Source organism: Diabrotica undecimpunctata, chromosome 8 (assembly GCF_040954645.1).
Source record: "Diabrotica undecimpunctata isolate CICGRU chromosome 8, icDiaUnde3, whole genome shotgun sequence".
In the NCBI taxonomy this organism is placed as follows: Eukaryota; Metazoa; Arthropoda; class Insecta; order Coleoptera; family Chrysomelidae; genus Diabrotica; species Diabrotica undecimpunctata.
This window is the reverse complement of record NC_092810.1, coordinates 6,201,547-6,225,835: the sequence shown is the minus strand read 5'-3', so window position 1 is coordinate 6,225,835 and position 24,289 is coordinate 6,201,547. Positions and strand designations below refer to the sequence as shown.

At 31.2% G+C, this 24,289-nt stretch overlaps 1 protein-coding gene across 1 annotated transcript; it reads left to right on the top strand.

Annotated features, from left to right (window-relative positions):
- Positions 1-5,389: 5,389 nt before the first annotated feature.
- Positions 5,390-24,245, top strand: LOC140448257 (uncharacterized). The gene is made up of 7 exons (XM_072541361.1): positions 5,390-5,652; positions 10,703-11,110; positions 12,048-12,207; positions 15,799-15,901; positions 16,417-16,506; positions 18,765-18,920; positions 22,875-24,245. Exons 1-7 carry the CDS (start codon positions 5,442-5,444, stop codon positions 22,923-22,925), a joined length of 1,179 nt encoding a protein of 392 aa, XP_072397462.1. The 5' UTR covers positions 5,390-5,441; the 3' UTR covers positions 22,926-24,245.
- Positions 24,246-24,289: the final 44 nt, after the last annotated feature.

The window sequence follows — 24,289 nt, the reverse complement described above, 5'->3', positions numbered from 1 at the left end:
TAAAAGAAATTCCATTACTTGAACTACTGAGAAAAGGTGTAAAATGGAGATGGGATCAGAGAAGAGAACTAGCATTCCAAGAAATTAAAAACATTTTTCTGTCAAATTTGAAAATATACTATCCTGACTATACACAGCCATTCATACTAAGAACAGATGCATCAATAGAGAGATTATCAGGGGTATTATTACAAATACATGATGGGGTCGAATACCCAATACAATTCATTTCAAGAATCACAAAGCCACATGAAAAGGGTTACTCAGTTTCAGAATTAGAACTAGCAAGTATAATACACTGTGTCACAAAATTAAGATTTTATTTGTTGGGTAATGAATTTACAATAGAAACAGATCACCAAGCTTTAACGTCTATATTAAATAACAAATATGGAAACAGTAGAATACATCGGTGGAGTCTAATACTTAGTGAATACTGCTTTGAAATCAAATACATTTCTGGAGAATCCAATATAGTGGCAGATGCTTTATCAAGGTTAGAAAATACACCACAAAAAGGGCAGCGAACAATAAAAATTGGATTAAATCAATTAGTAGACAGTACTGGATTATATTCTAAAGAAGAAATTATAAGAGATCAGATCAATTTGAGTGAAAAACAAAAAGTCCTTAGGAAAGATGGAGTATATTATAAAATAATAAATGGCATAGAAGTATATGTAATAACTAGAACTTTAGCAAAGAAAATATTGAAAAATTTACATAACAATTATATGCATATTGGTTCAAGAAAGCTATGGATGCTATTTAGGGACAATTATTTTGCAAAGAATGACATAAGTATAGCAAAAGAAATTACTACCCAATGCCCAATATGTCAACTAAACAAAGAAAAGAATTTCAAAAACCAGAACACATATAAATCTAATGTTGTATATGAAAAACTAAATACAGTTTCCATGGATTTTATTTCAAATTTAGTTCTCAGTCCAACAGGAAAAAAGCATATACTAGTGATAGTTGATTTATATACAAAATTTATTAAACTATATCCCTGCTCTAGAACAAATGTTAAAACATTAAAATTATATATTAATCAATTTTTCGAAGAAATAGGACCATTTAGAAATTGCATAATAGATAATGCTACATATTTTAACAACCAAAAATTTCGGACATTTTGTGAGAAAAAGGGAATCAACATTCATTTTACAAGTATCAGACATCCTCAGGCAAATCCTGCAGAAAGATATATTAAAGAAGTTATAAAATATTTAAGGATACTGTGTCAAAATCAACACGAAACTTGGCAGCAACATATACCACAAGTAGAATATTTTTTAAATAATACACATAATTTGAATACAGAGGAAGTACCAGAATATTTAATGTTTGGCTATATAGGAAACAGAAAGTGGATTAGTGAATATAATCAGGATATGTTAGAACAAGTAATGCAGAAAGTGAATAACCGAATTAGGAGGAAAGCTGAAAAATATATCAGAAGACAAAATCGAAATATAAAAAAACCAATCACATTTCAAAAAGGAGACCTAGTGTTAATTCGTTCACTTAGAAAAAGTAATGTTAAAGAAAACCGTTGTAAGAAATTACAACCAATGTTTGAAGGTCCATATACAATTGAAAATCAGAATGGACTAAATAGTTATGTGTTAATAGATGCAGAGAACAGACTAAGAGGCATATTTCATATCAACGACATTTTTCAATATCATGAAGAGATTGAATAATGATTTCTATACCTTTAACACAAATATAATAACACTAATAACTTACTGATAGATCCATTTCATAGATAGATGGTAGATTTCTTTGTTGTGAATAAATTTGACATCATACTTGTTGAATTGTGTACATATGGAAATTGTTTGATACCCTAAAAATCATAATTTGGGGTTAGATACTATAATTGCTATAAAAATGTCTTTCTAATATAATAAAGTGGAAAAACTTACCAATTTATATTGATGAGAGTTATTTTGAATGGAAATAATTCCTAGATTTTGTCTATAAATAAACAGAACACAATATCCATTATATTTTTAATTAAGGTTATATTTTATTCTCTCCATTTGACATGACAGTTTGACCATAGAATAGCCGAACTGTGATCCGTTGTTCTCTGTTTTGACATAGACAGCGAACAGGGATGTATTTAACACATTTTAAATAAAAAAAAAAAAAAAAAAAAATTTTGATTTATTAAATTTAATAAGGTATGAGAAAATTAATATTTAAAAAAATAATAAGTAAATTATTTATTTTAAATATTATTTTTGGGGTATTGTGACAATTAGGGTTTATAGAAAATAATTTATAAGTTATATACTACATAATATTAGATATTTGGTTGTTTTAAATAAGTTATATGCTGGAGAATTTAATAAAAATATATTTATGTGAGGGCATTTTTAATAAATTAGCATATGATAATTGTGAAGGGTTGTATTTTGATGTTGTAAATAGATTTAAGTGAGCCAGGTGCCTAGGCAACCAACTATACATACTCCAAGTGTCAAATTAAGAATCATAATACGAATATAAGTGGGGTTATTATAATAATATATTGTTTGAATTGTGTATTTTATTAAATTAGAATGTTAAGTTACTAATTTAATTATATGTTCTGATCTGAAAAGCCTAAATGTAAACAAAATTATTAATAGAAAAGAATGGAATTCTCTGGATCTCCGGAGATGGCCATGTTTGCGAAATGGTTTGTTCCAGAAAATTCAGACATGTATTAAATAGAACTGAATAGAACATGATATCTTACGAGATGGTTCTAGAAATCCAGAAACATATAAATACCCGTGATTTGGATTCAAGATGGCAGTTTTTGAAAGTTTTTAGTCAGAAAAGTTGTAGATAGTGCAGTCAGAAGAGTTTTTGGCAGTTTTTAAGTTTTTAGTCAGAAGTCAAGCAGTTTATTATGAAAGTTAGTTAGAGTCAGTGAATCAAATACAAATAGTCCAATAGTTTAATATAGTGAATTAAATGAAGATTAAAAATTATGCATATAATTTAATGCACATTTATAATTATACACAAATAATTATTGAAGATAAAAAAAGGTATATTGGAAGAAATTAAATTATATTATGGTTGGAGATTAGTATAAATCAACTTATAATAATTGGATATTGGTATATTGAAAAGAAGAATAAATATAAATGCTGTTTGCTGGTTTGGTTGGTGGTGTATAGATGCTGGTGAAGAAAAATATATCTTAAATTGGTAGAAGCTGATAATTGAAAAAAGTAATTTCACAAAAAACAAGGATAACTGAAGTACGAAGACATTCAGTGGTGATTAGAATCTATATACTTAGTGGAAAATAGTTCATTTAGGCATTCAGTGAAAGAAAGGTACAAAATTTTGTTAATATAATTTAGTTAGTGTCATAACAATTTCAATTTTGAAGATAGTTTGTTTAAATTTTAGATTGTCTATAGAATTTAATTAGTTTTGTAAGAATATCAATTTAAAGATAGTTTATTTTAAATTTACATTGGCTAGGTTAGATATATATATGTGTGTTTCATAATAGTTACAATAAAGATAATTTAAAAAAGTACTTACAAACTAATTCTTTGAGAACCGCGATAAAAACCCTATATTATTAAAAATACTCATTGCTCATCATTCAAACAAAAAAAAAACACATCATAACAATATATATATATATATATATATATATATATATATATATATATATATATATATATATATATATATATATATATCCTCTAAAATAACAGCTGAACTGGTAGATGAAAAAGGGGGGTTGAGGTTAATTGGGTATACAGCTGATTAAAAGCCAAGTTGGCGAAATATAATGAATTGTTAAACAGAGTACACTTGGCTTTTAATCAGCTGTATACCCAATTAACCTCAACCCCCCTTTTTATATATATATATATATATATATATATATATATAATGTAATATTTATTAATATTATTATTTATGTGATATGTTTTGTATTATTTATTAAATGTTCATAATTATTTTAGTCTTTTGTATTTCAAAATAATAATCTCAATAAATCCAAATCAAATGACCTAGAACTGTCAATTTTGAAATACGTTTGTGGCATGTCTAATTGGCAAATATTTTACGTGTTTGGTTCATACGCTGGTGGATGTGAGTTCGAATCCCAATATGAATTTCCTTTTTTATTTTTGAAATATTTAAAAACCCCACGTTAATTTTATTAAATATATGTAATATACGCAAAAATGCTAAATTTTAAAATAAAATGGAAATTTACAACATAATCCAAGTTGTTGGTTTTTCAAGTTATACTTCTATATGCGCGTTCGACTTTGGAAATTTGCACGGGAGTGAATCGGAAATTTTCACGGGAGTAACAAGCCTTTAGGCATGTTAAATTATAAATTAAAACTTATAAATATCTCAAGAAAGTTCAAATTATATACTTATATACACAACAAACAACAATTAAATATTGTATTTGTCAATGTCAGATAAATTGACAGTTGTATCACCAAACCATATTTTTTTTATTAATATTTTTATCATGGTAAATTAAACATATGCGTAAGTAAGTTACGTATATTGTCATTTTTAAATACTTATGAATATTGCATTTTAATTTGTATTGTATTATTATATTGACTTATGTTGCAGTGTATTGTATTGTATTTTTATATTAATAATAAAATTAACAATGAATTTTACTGCGGAATATGTGTAAAAAAATTTTTTTGCATTCAACTCCTTTTATACATATATAAAAATAAAAATATATATTTTCATTAAAATATGGATTCAATACTTCATTTACTTACTCTACTCCTATTACAGGTCAAATGTTTATATACAGCAAACGATGCACCATATACCTGTATACCTAATTCTTTTTCGTTTTCTGCTCTCTCTTACCTATAGCATTACATATGTAATGATTGTGTAGATTGACTCCCATATAAATTTGTTACGACGAACGCGTGTATAGAAGTATAACTTCTACCGGCAGTCCCACTGGACTGCCACACCCGTTTTTTTTTATTTAGCTTTTCTCCAACTCAAGAGAGATTTACAAATTATATACTTATAAAATCTTCAGTAAAGCTTGGCTGGTAGAGTCGTTAATTATTTTGACTGAATTAAATACTTTGCATATAAATGTCCTATTTATCGATTTATGTATTAAATAAAAAGAACTATAAAGAAAACTGTCTTATTTCATTTAAATTTTATAGACCATCGATGTGATAAATTCAATTATGCAAAATGAGAAAAATTGCAATTCCCTATAATTCATAAATTTTAAAATGTTTTTTATTGCGCGTACGCATTAGCGCATTAAAAATTAATTTCTGTTATATAAAAAGGTTTTTGCCAAGAAGCATATCTTTTAGTTTCCATAATACATAAGACATAGAAACAAACATAGATAATATTTGAAAGCATTAGAAGGGTTGGAGAACAAAATGCTTATAAAATGGTACAAAAACATGATGAAACAAACATTCGGAGTTAGTTTATTTATTTTAGAAACTTTCACGCTTTTAATTCCACAAGAAACGGAAGCGCAAAGAAGGAGATATAAATATATTATGGCGTTAGGCGTGTTTGGTAAAATTTGCTCCTATGTTTCTTCTGGGGGAACAACTATGGTACATTTGTATTTTGTGAAAAAAGGTAAGGGAGTAGGGGTTTTTTGGCGGGTTCTACTAGATCCCAAATTTCTAATTTAACATTTTATGTATTTTTTGAATTGTCATATAGTATATTATACTGCGGAAATTTATTTTCTATAAAAAGGGCACCGGTAAAACTTAAATATTTAACTATATCTTAAGTATTGCATAAAAAATTTACATTTGTGATTTAATATTATCTCTTGCAGGATCAATCTTTTGTTAAAAACGGCGGGGACCAAGGAGGGTCAATAAATATCTACATATATACTAATCAAAAACGATTTTTTAAAAGTAATTTAAAAATAACACTTTTACAAATCAAAAAGTATTCCTAGATGTTAATGGAACAGTTATAAAGATAAGAATTTATAATTTACTCGGAGTCTTCGGCTTCAGTTGAATTGGCATCATCAGGATACATAAACATTTGACTTCTTCCTGTGCTTACCCCATACGTACTTCTTGCATCTTAACACGTTAAGCCCCATGTGTACCACACTGGCACACACTCTAGTTTTTTCTGGGACCGTGTGTATAGTTTGTTTCACGAAAAATGGTTGAGTGCTTAATGGTTACCTGAGTTGATCCTATTGTGTATACAAGAGTCTCTCAATAAACTACCGACGTACACAGGGTCGCACTTCATAAAGTTTGTTATTTAATATATTTCATTGGTAGCTGTGTAATACACGATTATAAAAATTTATTAAATTATTTCATATGGTATTTTCAGATTGTTCAAGTGAATATACTTGATAATTGAACAAATTTTAACATGAAGAAAGTATTTTTTTTGTTATACGTGAATAATTGTAGTATATGGATCTAAAATCAGAAAGGTACTTTCCTTCACACTTCTTTTTACAGGCTTAGGACTGTCAGCAAAAAACTGGCTTGTTTAAAAGTTTTTGCTCTTCCTAATCGGTTATCGTTAAAAATGTACAGTAATAATAGTTCTATTTACAGTATATACATACAAACGAATACATAATATACAAAAAATAGATGAATTGAAAAAAAAATATAGAAAAATATATACAAGTTAATATTTACAAAAAAAACCCAAAATAACCAAAATATATTTATGAATTCCTAAATACCTAATTCTGTTTCGCTGTCGCTATCCTCTTCAAGATTAATAACAATTGGTTTAATTATGTGATTCAAATTAACATATTAATTTTCTACGTTCATTACATGGCGTACTGAATTTTTCCAACTTTCTAGGGAGATATCATCAACACATTTCCTTATTAATTCGACTACACTACCACTTAAACTCGAAAAAACATTTTGTGACCTAACATTTGACTTTAGATGGTGCCATATATGCTCTATGGGATTAAATAAACAATAGTAGGGCGGAAGCCGTAACACTGTATGTCCCATGTCCTCGGCCAATGCGTCACAAACATATTCTTTTTTAATAGAAAATGATTTTAACACTTCTAACAGTTCATTTTTTAAATAACTTTTTTCAAAATAGGTAGTTTTCAATTTCAATTTTCATGTTATTTGCACTTGGAGACTTATGTAATTGACGACTGTGGTAACTTGCATTGTCTAATACTTTCACACTATTTTGAGGAAGGTTCGGTATAAGACAATTCTTAAACCATTGCTCAAAAAGCTCTGCCGTTGTATCCTCATGGTAGTCCACGCAGGAGTCTTTTATGTTCTTTGCAGAAAGCCATAAGGCATTTGGGACCCAACCATTTTCTGATCCTGCATGTAAAATTGTTATTCTTTTCCCTTTGTTTGATGGAGCTTTTGTTTGACACCTGTTGGCAGAATCGGACCATCCTTTGGATGGTGTTTCATGAGTGTCAAACCATGTCTCGTCCATATAAATTATTGGTCGATCTTCTGTACGGTACTTTCTTATGGAAGTTATATATTCTGTACGCCACTTTTGTAAACGATGGGACTCTATAAGCACTTGCCTTTTGTCAATTGTACGATATCTGAAGCCCATTTTAGACAAAATCCTCCAAAGACTAATGCGGCTACAGTTTATTTGTGTATCATCATTAGTAAGCCGTTGTTTTAAAGCATCTAATGTAGGTATCCGTTGCTCTTCGTACATTGTGTAAATTTTTCGTCTTATTAAGTCCTTATCACTTTCGTCAATACATGTGGTAGAACCGGCATCCTTACGCTTCCTTTTTGACTTTGGGAATGGGATTTGATGTAATTCTTTTCATTGTGGTTAGAGGTATTTTCGTTAAATCAGATATTTCACTGGCAGCAGTATTAGCAGTAAGTCCTCTTGTAAGTGAAGAACTATATATTGTTTTTACGATTTCTCTATCGTTAGCAGATAAATGCTTTTTCTTTGCTGGAACACTAGAAGAAGCACCATCAATGTTTTTCCACGGATACCACATAATGCTGTTTTATAGGTATAAATAGGTATAACACTGGTAACACTTGTAACACTTTCAACTAAATGAAACAAAATGTATATTAAAAATTTCTCATCGGTTTTATATACTTTTACAAATTATACAGAATAGAGGGAACCTGTATAATTATTCCAGGAAATACTTAACGATCAACAAATTTATTGTGGTCATTAAAAGATCAACCATTGATAGTGAAACTCACTGTTAAAATGTTTACAACCTTATGAAATAAAATGTATTCTAATCGTTTTTATAATTTTATACGATTTTTTAATCGTTTTTATATTACCAGGAATTTATTATACAAACAAGATAACGACACTCCACAGTAGCTTCAATTTTACCTGAATACTTACCTGCTCAACTAATGTTGACTAAGCTGGGGTACTTGCGGTCGGGTTTTATTGCAATCATTAAGCATTCAACCTATTTTCGTGAAATAGACTATACCTATCAGGCCACAGCGAAGTGTCGTGTTCCTAAAGCTGTGGCTCGTCGAGGATCGCATTTGCCGTGCTTTCTTTTGTATAAATTTGTGTAAACGGTCTGTGGTAAACATAATCAAAGGTTGGTCCGTTAAACCACGTGTTCACAAACAGGTTAGGTTATAATTTCTAACATACTTTAGTCAGTATCGGTTCGAACGTCTAACGAGGCTAAGACTATTTTCTCTTCAGTTTTTTGTTAAAAATTGGAACTAAAGAAGAAGATATTGTTCTGAAGCTATTTTCTTGTGGCATGTTAAAGTAATTACTATTTAAATGGGAATAAGCCACAATTAAAGGTAAAAGCACGTTTATTGACGTTTCAATTTTCCCTTCGGAAATCGTTTTCAAAATACAAACATTAGTAAATTAAACAAATTTTTTTGTTACTTAGTGAAAAATTTTTTAAAAAGCGACAATCACTTTTATCTTGCATGATGCGTTGTTTTAGCCATTGTGATGTTTGGCCAATGTAGCTATTTTGACATCCTAGACACGGTATTTCATAAACAATATTACTTTTATATAAGGTTGGTACTGGGTCTTTGATTTTTGAAAATAGTTGTTTGCTGTTCATGGTATTATATTTAGCTATACTAATATTAAGAACATTTTTGAATATGTATATGACAGAATGAGTTAGACCATTAATAAAGGGGTATATATATATATATATGGAGCAATGGTGGAGTTCCGATTGAAATGAAATGCAATCTTTTACTTTCATATATATATATATATATATATATATATATATATATATATATATATATATATATATATATATATATATATATATTAAGATAATATTAAATATAGGAGAAACAAAGGTAAACTAGAATGAACTTAAATATTGATTAAAGAAATAATTTGTAAGTTATATACTAGAGAATAATATAAAAAGTATTTATATGAGGGCATTCTTAAGAAAGTAGCATAATAATAAGTTTAAAAAGTGTTTTATTTTGCAATGTATTTGTTTATTTTCATAATTATGATATTATAAATATATTTGAGTAAGCCATCTTTATAGGCAACCAAATATACACTGAAGTAAATTTAATTGTAGGAACTTTTGTGTATGAGTATGGATTCAAAATAGTATTATTTATTAATTTAGAATGTTTAATTTATATATAAGTTTATATTCTGATCTGAAAAGCCTAAATTTCCATAAAATTCTCGATAGAATTTTAGTTAGAATAGTAGTTTTCTAGATAGAATAGTAAAGAATTATCTAGAACTCTAAAATAAGACGTCAATAAAAAGAATTTAACCTTTGTTAGGAGTATAATGTACGCGAACATTGTAATGTCTATGAAATAGAAGGATTCGAATATATTTTCTTTCAAGAATATTCGTGAACATTGAAATGATATAAATACGATGTGATTTGGATTCAAAATGGTCAGTCAATAGGGTCAGTATGCGGTCAGTCAGTCAATATAGTCAGTTATCAGTGATTCAGTAGTTGGAAAGTATATGAGATGAAGATTAAGAAATATAATTAAGAGAGTATTAATTGAAGGTTAAAAATTATATCATGTATATGGTGATTGAAGATTGGAAGAGAGTATTAGTTGAAAATTAAAAATTATATTATGTATATTATGGTGATTGGAGATTGGAAAAAAAGATTATTAGAAAGAAGAATTAACAAAAAAGCAATTAAAAAAGGAAGAATATTTTACAGATTTATAAATGCTATAAAGAAGAAAAATATTTTAAAATGGTGGAAGCTGATAATTAAAACATTGTGGTGTATTTGGCAATGCAAGTTTACAAAAAGAAGGATAACTGAGGCTGACAACGAAGACATTGAGTGGTGATTAAAATCTTTATTTTGGAAAACAGTTTCATTTAGGCATTTAGTGACAGAAAGGTACTAAATTTTGTTAATATAATTTAATTAGTGTCATAAGAATTTCAATTTAAAGATAGTTTGTTTTAAATTTACATTGTCTATATTAGATATATATGTGTGTTTCATAATAATTATAATAAAGATAATTTCAAAAAGTGCTTACAAACTAATTCTTTGAGAACCGCGATAAAAACCCTATATATATATATATATATATATATATATATATATATATATATATATATATATATAACCAGTATTTGCAAAAAATGGCATTGTTTATTTTTTTTTTAGAAAAAATTGAAATGGACATTAGCGAACATTTAGCCGTTATAGTGTCGACAGTAGGAATAATAACTATCTGCTTAGCCTATCCAATGTTTTCAAAGAGTTGGGCGAATATGCTGCGAGCGCTTACAGATTACAGTAAATTTGGTAAGCCTGCTAACGTAGATGAAACCACTAGATTCTGCAACCGAGTGGGGGTTGTAATTGTCGTATTTTTTTTTCACTGCGTATTTTTATACGAATTAGCAAATTTGTATGAAAGCAAAAATTGTTTTAAGCTGAACAGAGAAAAACATTTGCATCTTTGTTGTTTAACAATGTTTCCTGTATGGCTACCTCATGCGGTTTCAACACGGGATCAAATATTAATAGCGGCCGCTCAAATTGCTTTAATAGCATTTGCTGCAATGCCTGGTAAGTATAAAAAAATTAAAGTAAATAATATTTACGTCTGGGGCTAACTCCAGCTACTCCAGCAACTCTAGGAGACTCCAGCACAGATCAGAGGTAATGTAAGTCGATAAAACCTCACCAGCTCCAGGGGGTCATGTAAGATGCCCCCATTTTCAGTTTTTATTAATTAAAGAAGTTAACAGTCTATTGCATTTACCTTTGTAAATACCATGAGGATTGTTTTTTAATACTGATGTCCTTCCAATGTTTTTCTGTGGCCATACAATGTTTTTAACAACTTTTTATTAAACTGATGATGGAATGATTCAATTCCGGAAAGATCTTCTTTAAAATAAAAATTTTAAGCTTTTAATAAGCATTTTTTTATACCTTAATACACACGAACACCACGTGCTTTGTATTCGACAGGTATACTAGCCACTCCTGGATATCTCCACTTCATGGTTTTGTTCCAGTTTCACTTTTAATTTTTTTTACCTAATAAATTTTTTCCTTAATAATATTGGAGTTTTCTATTATTAATCATAAAATCATCAGTGTTTGTTTGGAAAAGGCCAAAACTCCAAAAACTAAATTATTTTTTACAGTGTACCTACGTCTTTTTTATGTTGGATTTGTTAATAAAACTTCGCCAGGCATCACATTCTGAGACTTTACTCCGAAAAGAGAAAGATATCTTCATTAATACCAAAATGAAACGTTTTTTTCGTTTCCTGTAAAATTAACATTTCTGGAGTTGTGGCCTTTTCGAAATAACCGATTTAATTATAGCCAGAATGATTGTCAATATTTGACACGAATAGGCACCAAAAGAAGAAGAAGAAGTACTTTAGGGTTAAAGATTCACGACTAAACTTAAATCTTTTTAATTCTTAGTTTACCTTAGTATAAAAAATATGAAAGAATGGAAATATTTGGTATACAATTTCAATTTTAGTTGGGGTTGCTAGTCTCTTACCATGGGAAGTTTCTAAACAGTTAAGCAACCATATTCGACATTTAAACAATATGTTTCACACCATTTGGGAAACAGATAATCCAGAAGAACAACGAAGAAGATTAAATCATTGGATTGAGTATAATTTTCATCTTACTACGTAAGTATATATGTTGTGTGTGTGAGAAAGAGTGAGAGAAAGGGAAAGAGGGATAGAGAAAGGATGGCTTAAAAGTAAGCCATTTAGCCACAGATTTTTGTCTGTTATTTTCTACCGTGATCTATTATTTATATTACACCTATAACTGTTTCATTTAGAAAAATTTTATTGAAAGAATTTCCTTTATAAAAGGTATATTATTAAAAAACCGCTTCGGGCTACATCACAGAATATCTTCGGAATAACTATTCCATAATCAGTGCTATCTAGGTTGCTAGTCCGTAGACGAAGTGTCTGTGAGAACTTGATAGCAACTTTAGTTTTTTTTTTGTGATACATGGTATACAGTCAACTACAGATATTTAGTTTCCTTGTGGTGTTTTATTTAAATAACAATCTTTGTTTCTTTTAAAAAGTCGATCAGTAAGTTGATTATTCTCATCGCAAGGAAACTTAGTAAATCATCATCATGAATTTGTCCTGATTTTTTGATTTTGATTGTCCTGTGTTCTATACCTCAGCTATACAATTATTAGCCACATTTTTTTTAAATCGTCGACCCATCGGGTTGGGTGTCTTTCCTGGAATTCTCGTTTGTCCGTGGTCTTAACGCAAGCAAATTTTTTGTCCGTCTTGTAGTATATTCGATAATATTTTCCACTCTAGTTCATCTACGAATTACCTCGTTTCTTTGTCTATTCCTCAAGTTTATTCCAAGCATTGATTTCTTCATTTTACGTTGTTCTTGCTTCTTGTGTTATATTGTTAACAATAATAAAAATAGCCAAAATCAAATACCTCGGTCACATCATGAGAAACAGCGAAAGATATGGGTTGCTGCAATTAATTCTGCAAGGAAAAGTAGAAGGAAAACGACGACCAGAAAGGCGAAGGATATCCTGTCTAAAAAATCTACGTCTGTGGTAAAACGCACTGAGTTCACATGTTTGGTTATCTCGCGGTAATCTTAATTCGTTGCCCATACACACATATCTTTTCACAACTTCTATCGATGATTTATTGATTTCTATTAGCTTATTGGCGACGAGATTAGTCAAAATTTTTGTTTTTCCATAGTTTATCTTAAAACCGACTCTCTGTGTTACTTGCTATAGTTCTTTTAGCACAACTCTAGCTTGTCCGTCGTAGTATATATATATATATATATATATATATATATATATATATATATATATATATACAGGGTGAGTCATAACTATTGGGACATAGACTAAGGACAGGTTATTTGGACCAAAATATGGCTATTGGGCCAAATATGCCATAATAAAATGTTGCTGAGAAAAAAGATACAGGGTGTTAAAGTTAATTTTTGTTTTTCGTTTTTTGCTAATAGTTTCCCTGTATATTTATAAATTGCTATCAAAATTGGCACAGAGGCATAATATTAGACAAGAAATAGTATTTTATTTACAATTCCACTATCAAATACCAAACTAATAAACAAAGTTGCAACTAACGTATGGTTTCCGTTTTGACGATAAATCAAACTAAACACACTTTAACTTAAAAGAACTCACAAAAACTCAAACTAAATGTTCTACATGGTCTCCTCCGATTTCAATGCCTTTTCTAATTCTTTTTATAAAGGATTTTCGGACGAAAAAAAAATATTATTCTGTCTCCTTATAAGATTAGCTGCATTTTGAATGTATCTCCAAAGTTCGTCTCGTGTATTAATTTCATTGGCATAAACTAAGGACTTCATATGTCCCCAAAAATAAAAATCTAGCGGGTTGTACTCAGGACTTCTTGGTGGCCATTGAAAATCACTGCCTCTGCCAATCCATCGTTGAGGAAATACGTCATTAAGATGATTTCTAACAGCTAATGAAAAATGAGGTGGCGCTGCATCCTGCATAAACCACATTTTTCTTCTTACATCCAGTGACAGATCATCTAAAATATCACTAAGAGTATTCTCCAAAAAGAATAAATAAGAATCTCCATTTAAATTCGGAGGAAGAATATAAGTAGTTGGTTGCCTATAATGCCACACCAAATATTCAATTTAAACTCTGCTGAAAATGTCTAGCTTTAATAGCATGCGGGTTTTCTTCTTCCCAATAATAACTATTTCGCCAATTAAAAACCCCTCGTCTGGTAAAAGTTGCTTCGTCGGTAAACATAATATTCTTAATAAAGTGTCTGTCATTGCGATGTTTATTCAGAATATGTTGGCAAAACTGTAACTGTCGTGGAAGATCTGTTGGAAGTAAATTTTGAACAGGAGTGAAGTGATAAGGATGGAGGTTCTCTTTTTTAGAATTCTAACAATAGACGACTGACTTACTCCTGTTGCTGCTGATAGATGTCGTGAACTTATTTCAGGATTTTCATCTACTCGAACCAAAAGTTCATCTTCTTGATTAGGTGTGATTTGTTTCGGTCGACCACCCCGATTTTTAGTGTGAAATGACCCAGTTTCACCTAAACTACGATATAATCTTGCAAAAGTTTTGTGATTTGGTTGCCTTCTGTTTGAGTATAACATTCCATACCTTCCGGCTGCCGAGCGACCGCAAAAATTTTCTTGTGCGTATACGCAAATCATATCTCGCATTTTTTCATTAGTAAAATGATTGTGACGAGGCATTTCAATCAAAAAAAGTAATGATTACTTTTAAAAAATGCAACATTAGACTACACTGTCACATCAAAAATAATTTACTCTGAACAAATGACATTTACCAACAACAATTATCTGACAGTCCAAAGCATATTTTTCATAAATGAAATAATATTTGAAATCCTTTTTTAAGACTCTAAGCAGTTCGACTGCGTTTTTATAGAAAACGGTTGAAATTATCATGTTTAAACAAGAGTACCAATTTTACGTAAAAATGATGTTTACGTCATATTTTCCAATAAAAATTACTAAAAAGTTTCATCAGAAAAAGTTTAGACTCAAGTTGATCATTAGGAATGATCCACGTGGCACCCTCTATGACAAAACGTAAAATTGTAAATAAAATACTATTTCTTGTCTAAGATTATGCCTCTGTGTCAATTTTGATAGCAATTTATAAATATACAGGGAAACTATTAGCAAAAAAACGAAAAACACAAATTAACTTTAACACCCTGTATCTTTTTTCTCAGCAACATTTTATTAAGGCATATTTGGCACAATAGCCATATTTTGGTCCAAATAACCTGTCCTTAGTCTATGTCCCAATAGTTATTGCTCACCCTGTATATATATATATATATATATATATATATATATATATATATATATATATATATATATATATATATGTATATATTACTAGTGATTTTGCTCACCATGCGACGGGGTATCCAATTAATTGCATCTACAATTACTCCACTCCATCATAGCCTTTTATATAGATAGCTTTGATCAGTTTGGCCAAATTCGTATCCGGGGATATTAAGTATTAATTAACAAATTACTTTATGTGTATATGGATACTATGGGTGGGCACAAATTGTTTTAGTTGTTTTAAATGGTTTGTTTAATTAATGGACTACTGATATATTAGGAAAAAGTGAGTGTTGTTACAGTAAATATTGGCTATACTGTTCTTTGACGTATATGTAACGTTTCAGGATTATCCAGGAATTAAATAGACTGACAAAAGGATGCGTCGGTATTGTATCTCTAGTAGTAAGCATAGTGCTTGCCTTAACGCTAAATCAGCTTCTTAACTGGGTACGTAATATCATTTTATTTTTATAAATTCTTAACATCAAATAATTTGTTAATTTTACGTGTATAATCCTTCAAATTAATATTTTATGTCTGATCTCGCTCAGATAGCCAAGCGCTAAGCGGTCGATTCTCATTCGCTTCACTGTCGAATGGTTCAGTGGATGTGGGTTCGAGAACCAGCTCGGTGTACAGAAAAATAAAAAAGGCTAACGCAGCAGTTTAAAATTCTAGATGAATCTAGAATTTTTATGTTTTAGGGAAAAGCCCGGAGGTAGGAGTGACAAACTTTTTTGCTTTTTTTTGGGGTCCCAACGTTGACATTTTCAGCAGAATTTATCTTGTTCGTATGATATTTAGAGACAATTTCGTCAACGACTGGAAAATAGACAACAAGCTTCAATTTTTTTAGTTTTTAATGACAACTAGTTTGATGGCCAAGCAAGATGGAACAGCAATTCATTATTATTTTATATCCGGTGTGCAAGTCTTAATAATATAATTTTTTGATATTTTAGAATAAACCACTAGCTGCAATAATGCATCTGTCTGGATGGTTATGGTCTCTAACTACAAATTGCATTACTGGCCAAAAAATAATTGATAAGGTAAAATAATATATATTATCTAAAAATAAAACACTGGACACTTCTGTTCTTAAACCTTCTACAACATTTATTATAGTTAGTTACTGGTAAACAGGAATCTCGTGAAATGGGAGGAGCTTCTAGTGCGCAGAGAGAAAAAGTATTCGGCCAGAAAAGGATGGAATTTATCCGAACATTACAATCATTCTTTTTCTTCTTCAGGTTCCATCTCCGCTACGGAGGTTGGCAATCATCATAGCTATTTTAATTTTTGAGGCAGTAGCTCTAAATAGTTATTTTGAGCTGCATCCGAACCATTCTCTCAGGTTCTTGAGCCATGAAATTCGTCTTCTTCCGATGCTTCTTCTGCCATCTATCTCTCCTTGCATTATGAGTCGCAGGATGCCACACTTTTCGCCCCGCATCACATGTCCGAGATACTGTAGCTTTCTTTCTTTAATTGTAAGTTCAACTTTCTTCTCTTTACCTATTCTTCTCAATACTTCATTGTTCGTAACTCTATCTACCCAAGAAACCCTCATAATTCTTCTATAGGTCCACATTTCAAAGGCGTTAAGTCGTCTCATTGTGTCTAGATTTAACGTCCATGATTCCATTCCATAGTATAGTACACTGTATACGTAACATTTTGTTATGGCATACCTTAAGAGCTAACGTTAAATCTTTGCCACATAGGACCTCTTTCATTTTCATAAAATTAGAACGTGCTTTTTCGATTCTGACTTTGATTTCTGCAGTGTAGTCATTATTTTCTGTTATAAGTTTTCCTAGGTAAGTATACTTTTATACTCTTTCGATCTGCTGGCCTTCTACTGTCAAGATTTCGTTAGTATTATGGTTGTTTTTACAAATTTTCATAAACTTCGTCTTTTTAATATTGAGCGAGAGTCCGTACTCCCTACTACACATTACTATTTTACTTATGAGTCTTTCCAGGTCTTGTAAACTATCGGCTATTATTACTGTATCATCTGCATAGCTGATGTTGTTAACTAAGACTCCATTTACTCTTATGCTGACTGTTTCATCTTCCATAGTTTCTCGAATTACCTCTTTAGAATAAGCGTTAAAAATAGATTATTTCACAATCATTGTACGGCTTGATAATCATTCGGTAGATATTAAAAATTTTACAATGTTGTCAATATGTGGATGATCACAGTATTATTGGGTATTTTTAGTTGTTTTGGGATTTATGTTTTTATTATAACTTTTATTAGTTTTTATTATATCATATTTTAAATAACATTTATTTATTTATTTTCTTATAAACATTTTAAATATACTTAGTAATTATGTAGTTTAGTATGCTATACTATTATGTTATTTAAAATAAATTAGATTTTTTTACCCATGGGGGGTTAGAGATCCTCGGTATCTGATTCTTCATTATCAGAAAAATCCCATTCCGAATCAGTTTCTCTTAAAGTTATGACAAATTTTTCCGTATTATCTTCCACTGTTGCTAGTTAAACCAAAAATTCTTCCTTACATTTTTTTTCAAGGTTACATCGGCTTTGCCCACGGTTCGTAGATTTACTACAGTCGCCTCTTCCGACTGGGGTGGGGATGCTTGAGTTACGTCACCAGAGTACACAAGAATACAAAACCCATTTATTCGCGATTGAAATAAGCAATATACTGTGGTAGAGGGCAGGTCGATTGCAGTATTGATTGGTTGAAGGATAAGAATTACGTCACGAGAGTACAGTTTCGGGCTTAATGTTCATTGGTTAGGCGGAAGAGGCAACCGTAGTAAGTCTACGAACCATGGGCTTTGCCACTCAGTAGGAGGGAAAGTGGCAAAGAATTGTTAGCATGAGTCTTTTACATTATTGATATTAAATGTAATATTTTTTGATGCTACCAAACGATCCTCCCGTCTCTCTCATCCCGTGTTTCTTCCTAGCTGATTGTGACGTAACCGCCCTGCATGGTTGCCAATACATCACAAAATGCAAACGAAAAATCTAAAAATTAAAGGAATAACGTAGAAAATACAAAAAATTGTCGTTATAAACTTTTGAATTTTTTAAATTTCGTAAATGTCATTAGTATCAAAATGTCATACTTTAGTGGAGTAAACTTGCCGGCGGTTGGACCAATTACAAACAAGCATTACGGCGCTGTAAATTTGAATTACTCCTCCTGGTTAAAAAACAAACCATTGTAGTAATACTAAACAAAGTTATAATTTTGCTATTTAAAGTAATAAATAGTTTATAATTTTTTTGTGTGTATATTTATTTTGATTCCAGACAGAGTCCATTCCAGTAAATATGTGGAACTCAAATTGGTACAAAGCTGATATTAAAATTGTCAAAGATGTTCAGTTTGCTATGTTAAGTGCTCAAAGACAATTTACGCTGACTGCATTACCACTTGGAACTTTAGACATGCCACTGTTGTTACTGGTACGTATGCACATTACCTAACAAATAAATAGTTTGTATGAAGAGAAGTAGAAGATAACAATTTCATCGGTGATGATAAGGGTGCTTCATCGTATACTAGGGAAGAGGCTTGCGGCGTTAGAGATCCACGTGAATCAGAGAGGATGTAAGCAGATAGATGGCATCCTATTGAATAATCTGACGCTTCAAACGATCATCAAAGAGGGGAGAAGAGGCCTTCATCCATATAATATCATCTCTATGGATGTACGAAAAGCTTTCGACACAGTCTCTCAGCGAGTAATTGAACGGACCATAAGTCGCTTCGGGTTAGATGCTACATTTAAGCGGTACGTGATGGACTCGTACAAGAACTGTCGTACGAGCGTCACCGTCGGCAGTGGGTTTGACAACGAACATCGAAATGTATAGAGGCGTTAAACAGGGAGATCCTTTATCGCCCTACCTTTTCAATATGATGGTCGATGAGCTGATATGCAAGCTCGAGGAGAATAGGCTTGGCCTTCCGATTGCACATGGCAGGAAGATCTCAGTGTTGGGTTACCCTGACGACTTAATCCTATTATCCTAATCGGCCAAAGATAGTACCAGACAGCTCCAAATAGCCGTCAAATTCTTCGAGAAGAGAGAAATATCGATCAACACTGGTAAGAGTGCAGCTATTACGATTAATGTTAACGTGGTAATAAACCCTATTACTGCATGTTCTCTATTCTCGGCAGTTGCAACCGAGTGAGCTGGTTGAATACCTAGGTCGAAGGTATAATGCACTTGGGCAGATCAAGGTAGCCTTCACCGAGCTGCAGACCCAGTTTGATCGAATTCAACGAGAGAGACTTAAAGCAGCGCAAAAACTACGTCCTGAAGACTTACCTGCTTCCGAGATATGTTGACAAGTTCCAGAGCCCAATTGTCACTATGAAAACGCTGAAGGGCGTTGACAGGTCCATGCGTATAGCCGTTCGGAAAATTCTGTCCCTCAATCGAACCTCTGCCGATGCCTACATACACGCTCCCACTACAGGGTGGTCTGGGCCCCATGGCCATGGTCATGCACATCCCGGCTATCATGAGAAAGAGACTGACAAAATTGATTAGCTCAGCAGCTAAAGCTACCGCACTTACCCTTTTTTTTAACGTTTATGTCACTTCTCTGTGAGAAAATTCTTAAATGGAGAACTGCTAATCCCTAAATCCTTAAATCAAATAAGTGTATAGACGTTGAAGGTGGTCATTTTGAACATTTACTTCAGACTTATTTCCTTAGTATCACATTAATTGTTACATTCAGTACATATTATTATGGTTTATATTTTTTGTTAGTTACTTATTGAATAAAAATAATTTTGTCATATTATCACTAAATATTCAATACTTATTTCTACTTACAAAAATTAAATGTATTTCCGAAATTTGAAGAAAACTTAAAATATCTCGGAAAGTCATAAGTTTAGGTATAGGGAATGCTATATAAAAATCAAAAAGTATCAGAAATATAATATTTCCAAAATATAAAATATAGGGTGATCCAAATAAAAAAAAAACAAGAAAATCGTAAATTTGTGTTGTAGTTCACCCTATGTACAAATTTTTGTCAATGATTTCAGTCAAAACTTAATTTAAAAACTACAAAATATTGTTTAATATTTTATATAAAATAAATAAATGTTTATGCATTACTTCTTTCTATACTTAGTGTTGATTTCATAGAAATTTCGAAATACAAATGGTCATAACTTGTTAAATACTCTGTATAGTAATGCAAAACTCAATACTATAAGAACAAGAATTATGTGAAGAATATAAATATGAACAAATATATAGGGTGTCCCATTTAAAAAATTGTGTTTGCTATACCACGCAGTTATTAATCACCCTGTACATATTTTGCAAGTATGGAGAATATCACTACCTACATTTTTTCTAAATAAGTTTTTTGGGTATTCTATACCATAATGGAATTACAGACCGATTTCGTACTAAAAACTCACCCTGTATATACACTGTGTGTCAGCCAAATGGAATAAATTAGCTAATAAATAAATGAGGGAGTATTCGAAAAAACGGTAGAACACGTCGATTAGTATTTATAGTTGCGCATTTTTTTCCATAAAAACTTTTTATACTGGGTGCATCAGATAAGGGTGGTCAATAAAAACTTGCTTATTTTAAATTAAACACCCTGTATATTAATTAATTTTTAGATTTCTCAGATCATTTTAGACATGTTTTGCTTTAATACTTCTTTTCCATTTAGCCAATGTTAATGATAAAGTAAACAAAAACTATTTAAGCATTCCTTTTTATTGATATGTTAAAAAAACAAAAAATTCTTTACTTTGGTTTAAAACGCCAATGTTTTATTGTTCCATGACAGAAGTAGTTGTCAGTACTATAGTCGTTTGAGTTTCATTAACCGCAAGCCAGAAAAATGGTTCATTTAACAGAAATGCACAAAATTACAATTATACAGATGATTGGCTATGGAGAAAAGACACGGATTCAAATGGAAGTAGCTCGTTTATTTCACGAAGCATTTCCTGATTTGCCGCACATATCTCAACGGATAATTAGTAAAATAGAAAAGCAATTCCACGAGATAGAACTAGTTAGGAAGGTAAAAAAAGAAACTGTCAATGCAATAAGTGAGGATACCAAATTGGCTGTTATGCTTGAGTTTGAGGAACACCTACATACATCTGTTCGAAAAGCAGCTCCAGTACTCGATATTAGCTTTTCATCGGTAATTCGAATATTACAAGAAAACAAATGCATTCCTATAAAATTATACACACTCAGGAGCTCATGGAAGATAATTTTGACAGGAGAACGTTTTTTTTGTAAACAAATGATGACAATGTTAGACAGCAATGTGATACAATTTTATTGTGGACCTTTACTCTTCACGGTCATGCTAATCGGCAAAATTACCGATATTGGTCCAAGGAAAATTCTCACTAGATGAAAGAAGGCAATACTCAACACCCTGAGAAGGTTAACGTGTGGGCAGAAATTATTGAAGATCAGATCATAGGTCCCTTTTTCATAGATGGCAATTTGAATGGCGACAATTATTTAGCATTGCTCCAAAATAATGTAGTGCCAACGTTGGCCAACTTGTATCCTGATTTAGGAAACCCACAAATTCCAGCGAATATGATATGGTTTCAATAGATGGAGCACCATCCCACTACCAAATCCATGTCCGGCAGTACCTCAACCAAATATTTCCAAATCGGTGGATAGGGACGCAAGGATCGATGAAATGGCCACCACGATCCCCCGATTTGCGGCCATTAGACTTTTTCTTATTGGGATATGTGAAAGGTATTGTATACAAAACTAAACCCACTGGCTTAGCTGACTTGCGAAGACGAATAACGCTTCCGAATAGATCGATCATATCTGAGATGTTGATTAACGTTAGAAGAAATTTCTATTCACGGTTAGGGTACTGCCAAGACGTTCATGGAAAGCATATTGAACATCTCCTACATTGACATTATTGTTTAGACTCGTATTATTTAGAAGTTTTTGAAGATGTTGTAGCGACTTTCGCCAAATAGATACTTTTCTTTTCTAAATGTGAATTTTTGCATTTTACTTAATATTTCCGAAACAGGCAAAGATAGGTATTGGACATTGTATTCAAAAAATGTCTAACATGATCCGAGGAATCTAAAAATTAATTAATATACAGGGTGTTCTATTTAAAATAAGCAAGTTGGTATTGGCCACCGTTATCTGGTACATCCCGTATAGAAAGTTTTTATGGAAAAAAATTCACAACTATAAATACTAATTGACGTGTTTGTCCGTTTTTCTGAATACTCCCTCATTTATTTATTAGCTAATTTATTCCATTTGGCTGACACACAGTGTATATTTCTTAATATGTTTATATGTTTTATAGATATACTAAAAAGTTTATATTGTATTTCATTTTATTTTTAGCTTCTAAAATCATCATATTCCTATTTAACGCTGGTAACAAACTCCACCTAAAACCACTAGGAGAGTATTATCTACTTTGAAGAGAACCTGCTGGTAACATATTGCACGAAATTTTGCTTAGATTAAAGGACACACTGCAAATGATTATTAATTATTATAGTATAGTATTAATTAATATTAAGTATCATTATTATAGTATAGTATAGTATAGTATAGTATAGTATAGTATAGTATAGTATGGTATAGTATAGTAAATTTTATACATAACTCAACATAGAACCACTAAGATGTTGTTAGATATTTGAAGAGAATGAGCTAGTTGCATAATACACTATCCTCTTCCTAAACATTTTCTCCTTCGTAAGGATGTGGCGTCTTTGTTTGACTATTTCTGTCCAATTATCTTTCTCCTGTGCGTGTTTTTGCTTCGAAGAATGAGTAACCAGTCATCTCTTTTATTTGGTCCGACCATCGTACTGGAGATCTTCCTCTGGGTTTTTTTTTCCGCTACGTTACCTTAAACTATCATTCGCTCCATGCCTTCTCTTCTTCCAGTTTTATGTCCAAAATATCTCAGTATATCATGGTTGAGAGTTGTCATGTCTAGTTTTTATGTTAAGTTCTGCTAGAATTGAGTTATTTGTGCGATGGGCGGTCCATAGTATGCGCAACATTCTAGGGTAGACCCACGTTTCAAATGCAATTATACGCTTTAAATCGGCTTTTTTTATTGTCCAAGTTTCTGAAGCATAGGAGGCCATAGGAAATATCAATGCTCGAACAAGGCGCAATTTTATGTTTTTTGTAATGTCAATGTTCTTCCAAATGTTTGTGAGATTGGCTGTTGCCGATCTGACCAATGTGATGCATCCTCCAATGTTAGTAATAACGGAGCCTAAGTAATTAAATTGCCTGATCACTTCGTAACTTGCCATGATTCTTATCTCTGTTTATAGTAAGTTTACTTTACATTGAACCTGTATAGATCATACATCCCCAGTGCAATAATGACATAGCTGCTGCCCTATGTCACGCTCTCAGTTGATCCAGTACTTATTTGGTTGGACCTTATTCGCACCTATCCTGCATATCTACAGGAACGTTCCCTATCAGCCATTGGGACGCGCTGTGTCAGGGTTGAGGATTTCCCCCGCCCAGTCCGTCTTCGGTGAAGTGCTGAAAAACCTGTACTCAGTTCAGAGCTCTTTCCCCACGCAGGCGCAGGTTAGAACCAGCACGGTTATGCACTATAATTAGTTTAAAATAATATAAATACATCAAACAATTGATATTAATGACAATATTTAATAGTTGTTAAAGCTTGAAATATATGTTAAAATAGTTGTTTAAATATATACTTATTAAATAAAGTTTTCTGAGAGACACTGTGTTATATTATCTAGTATTTAGTCCAT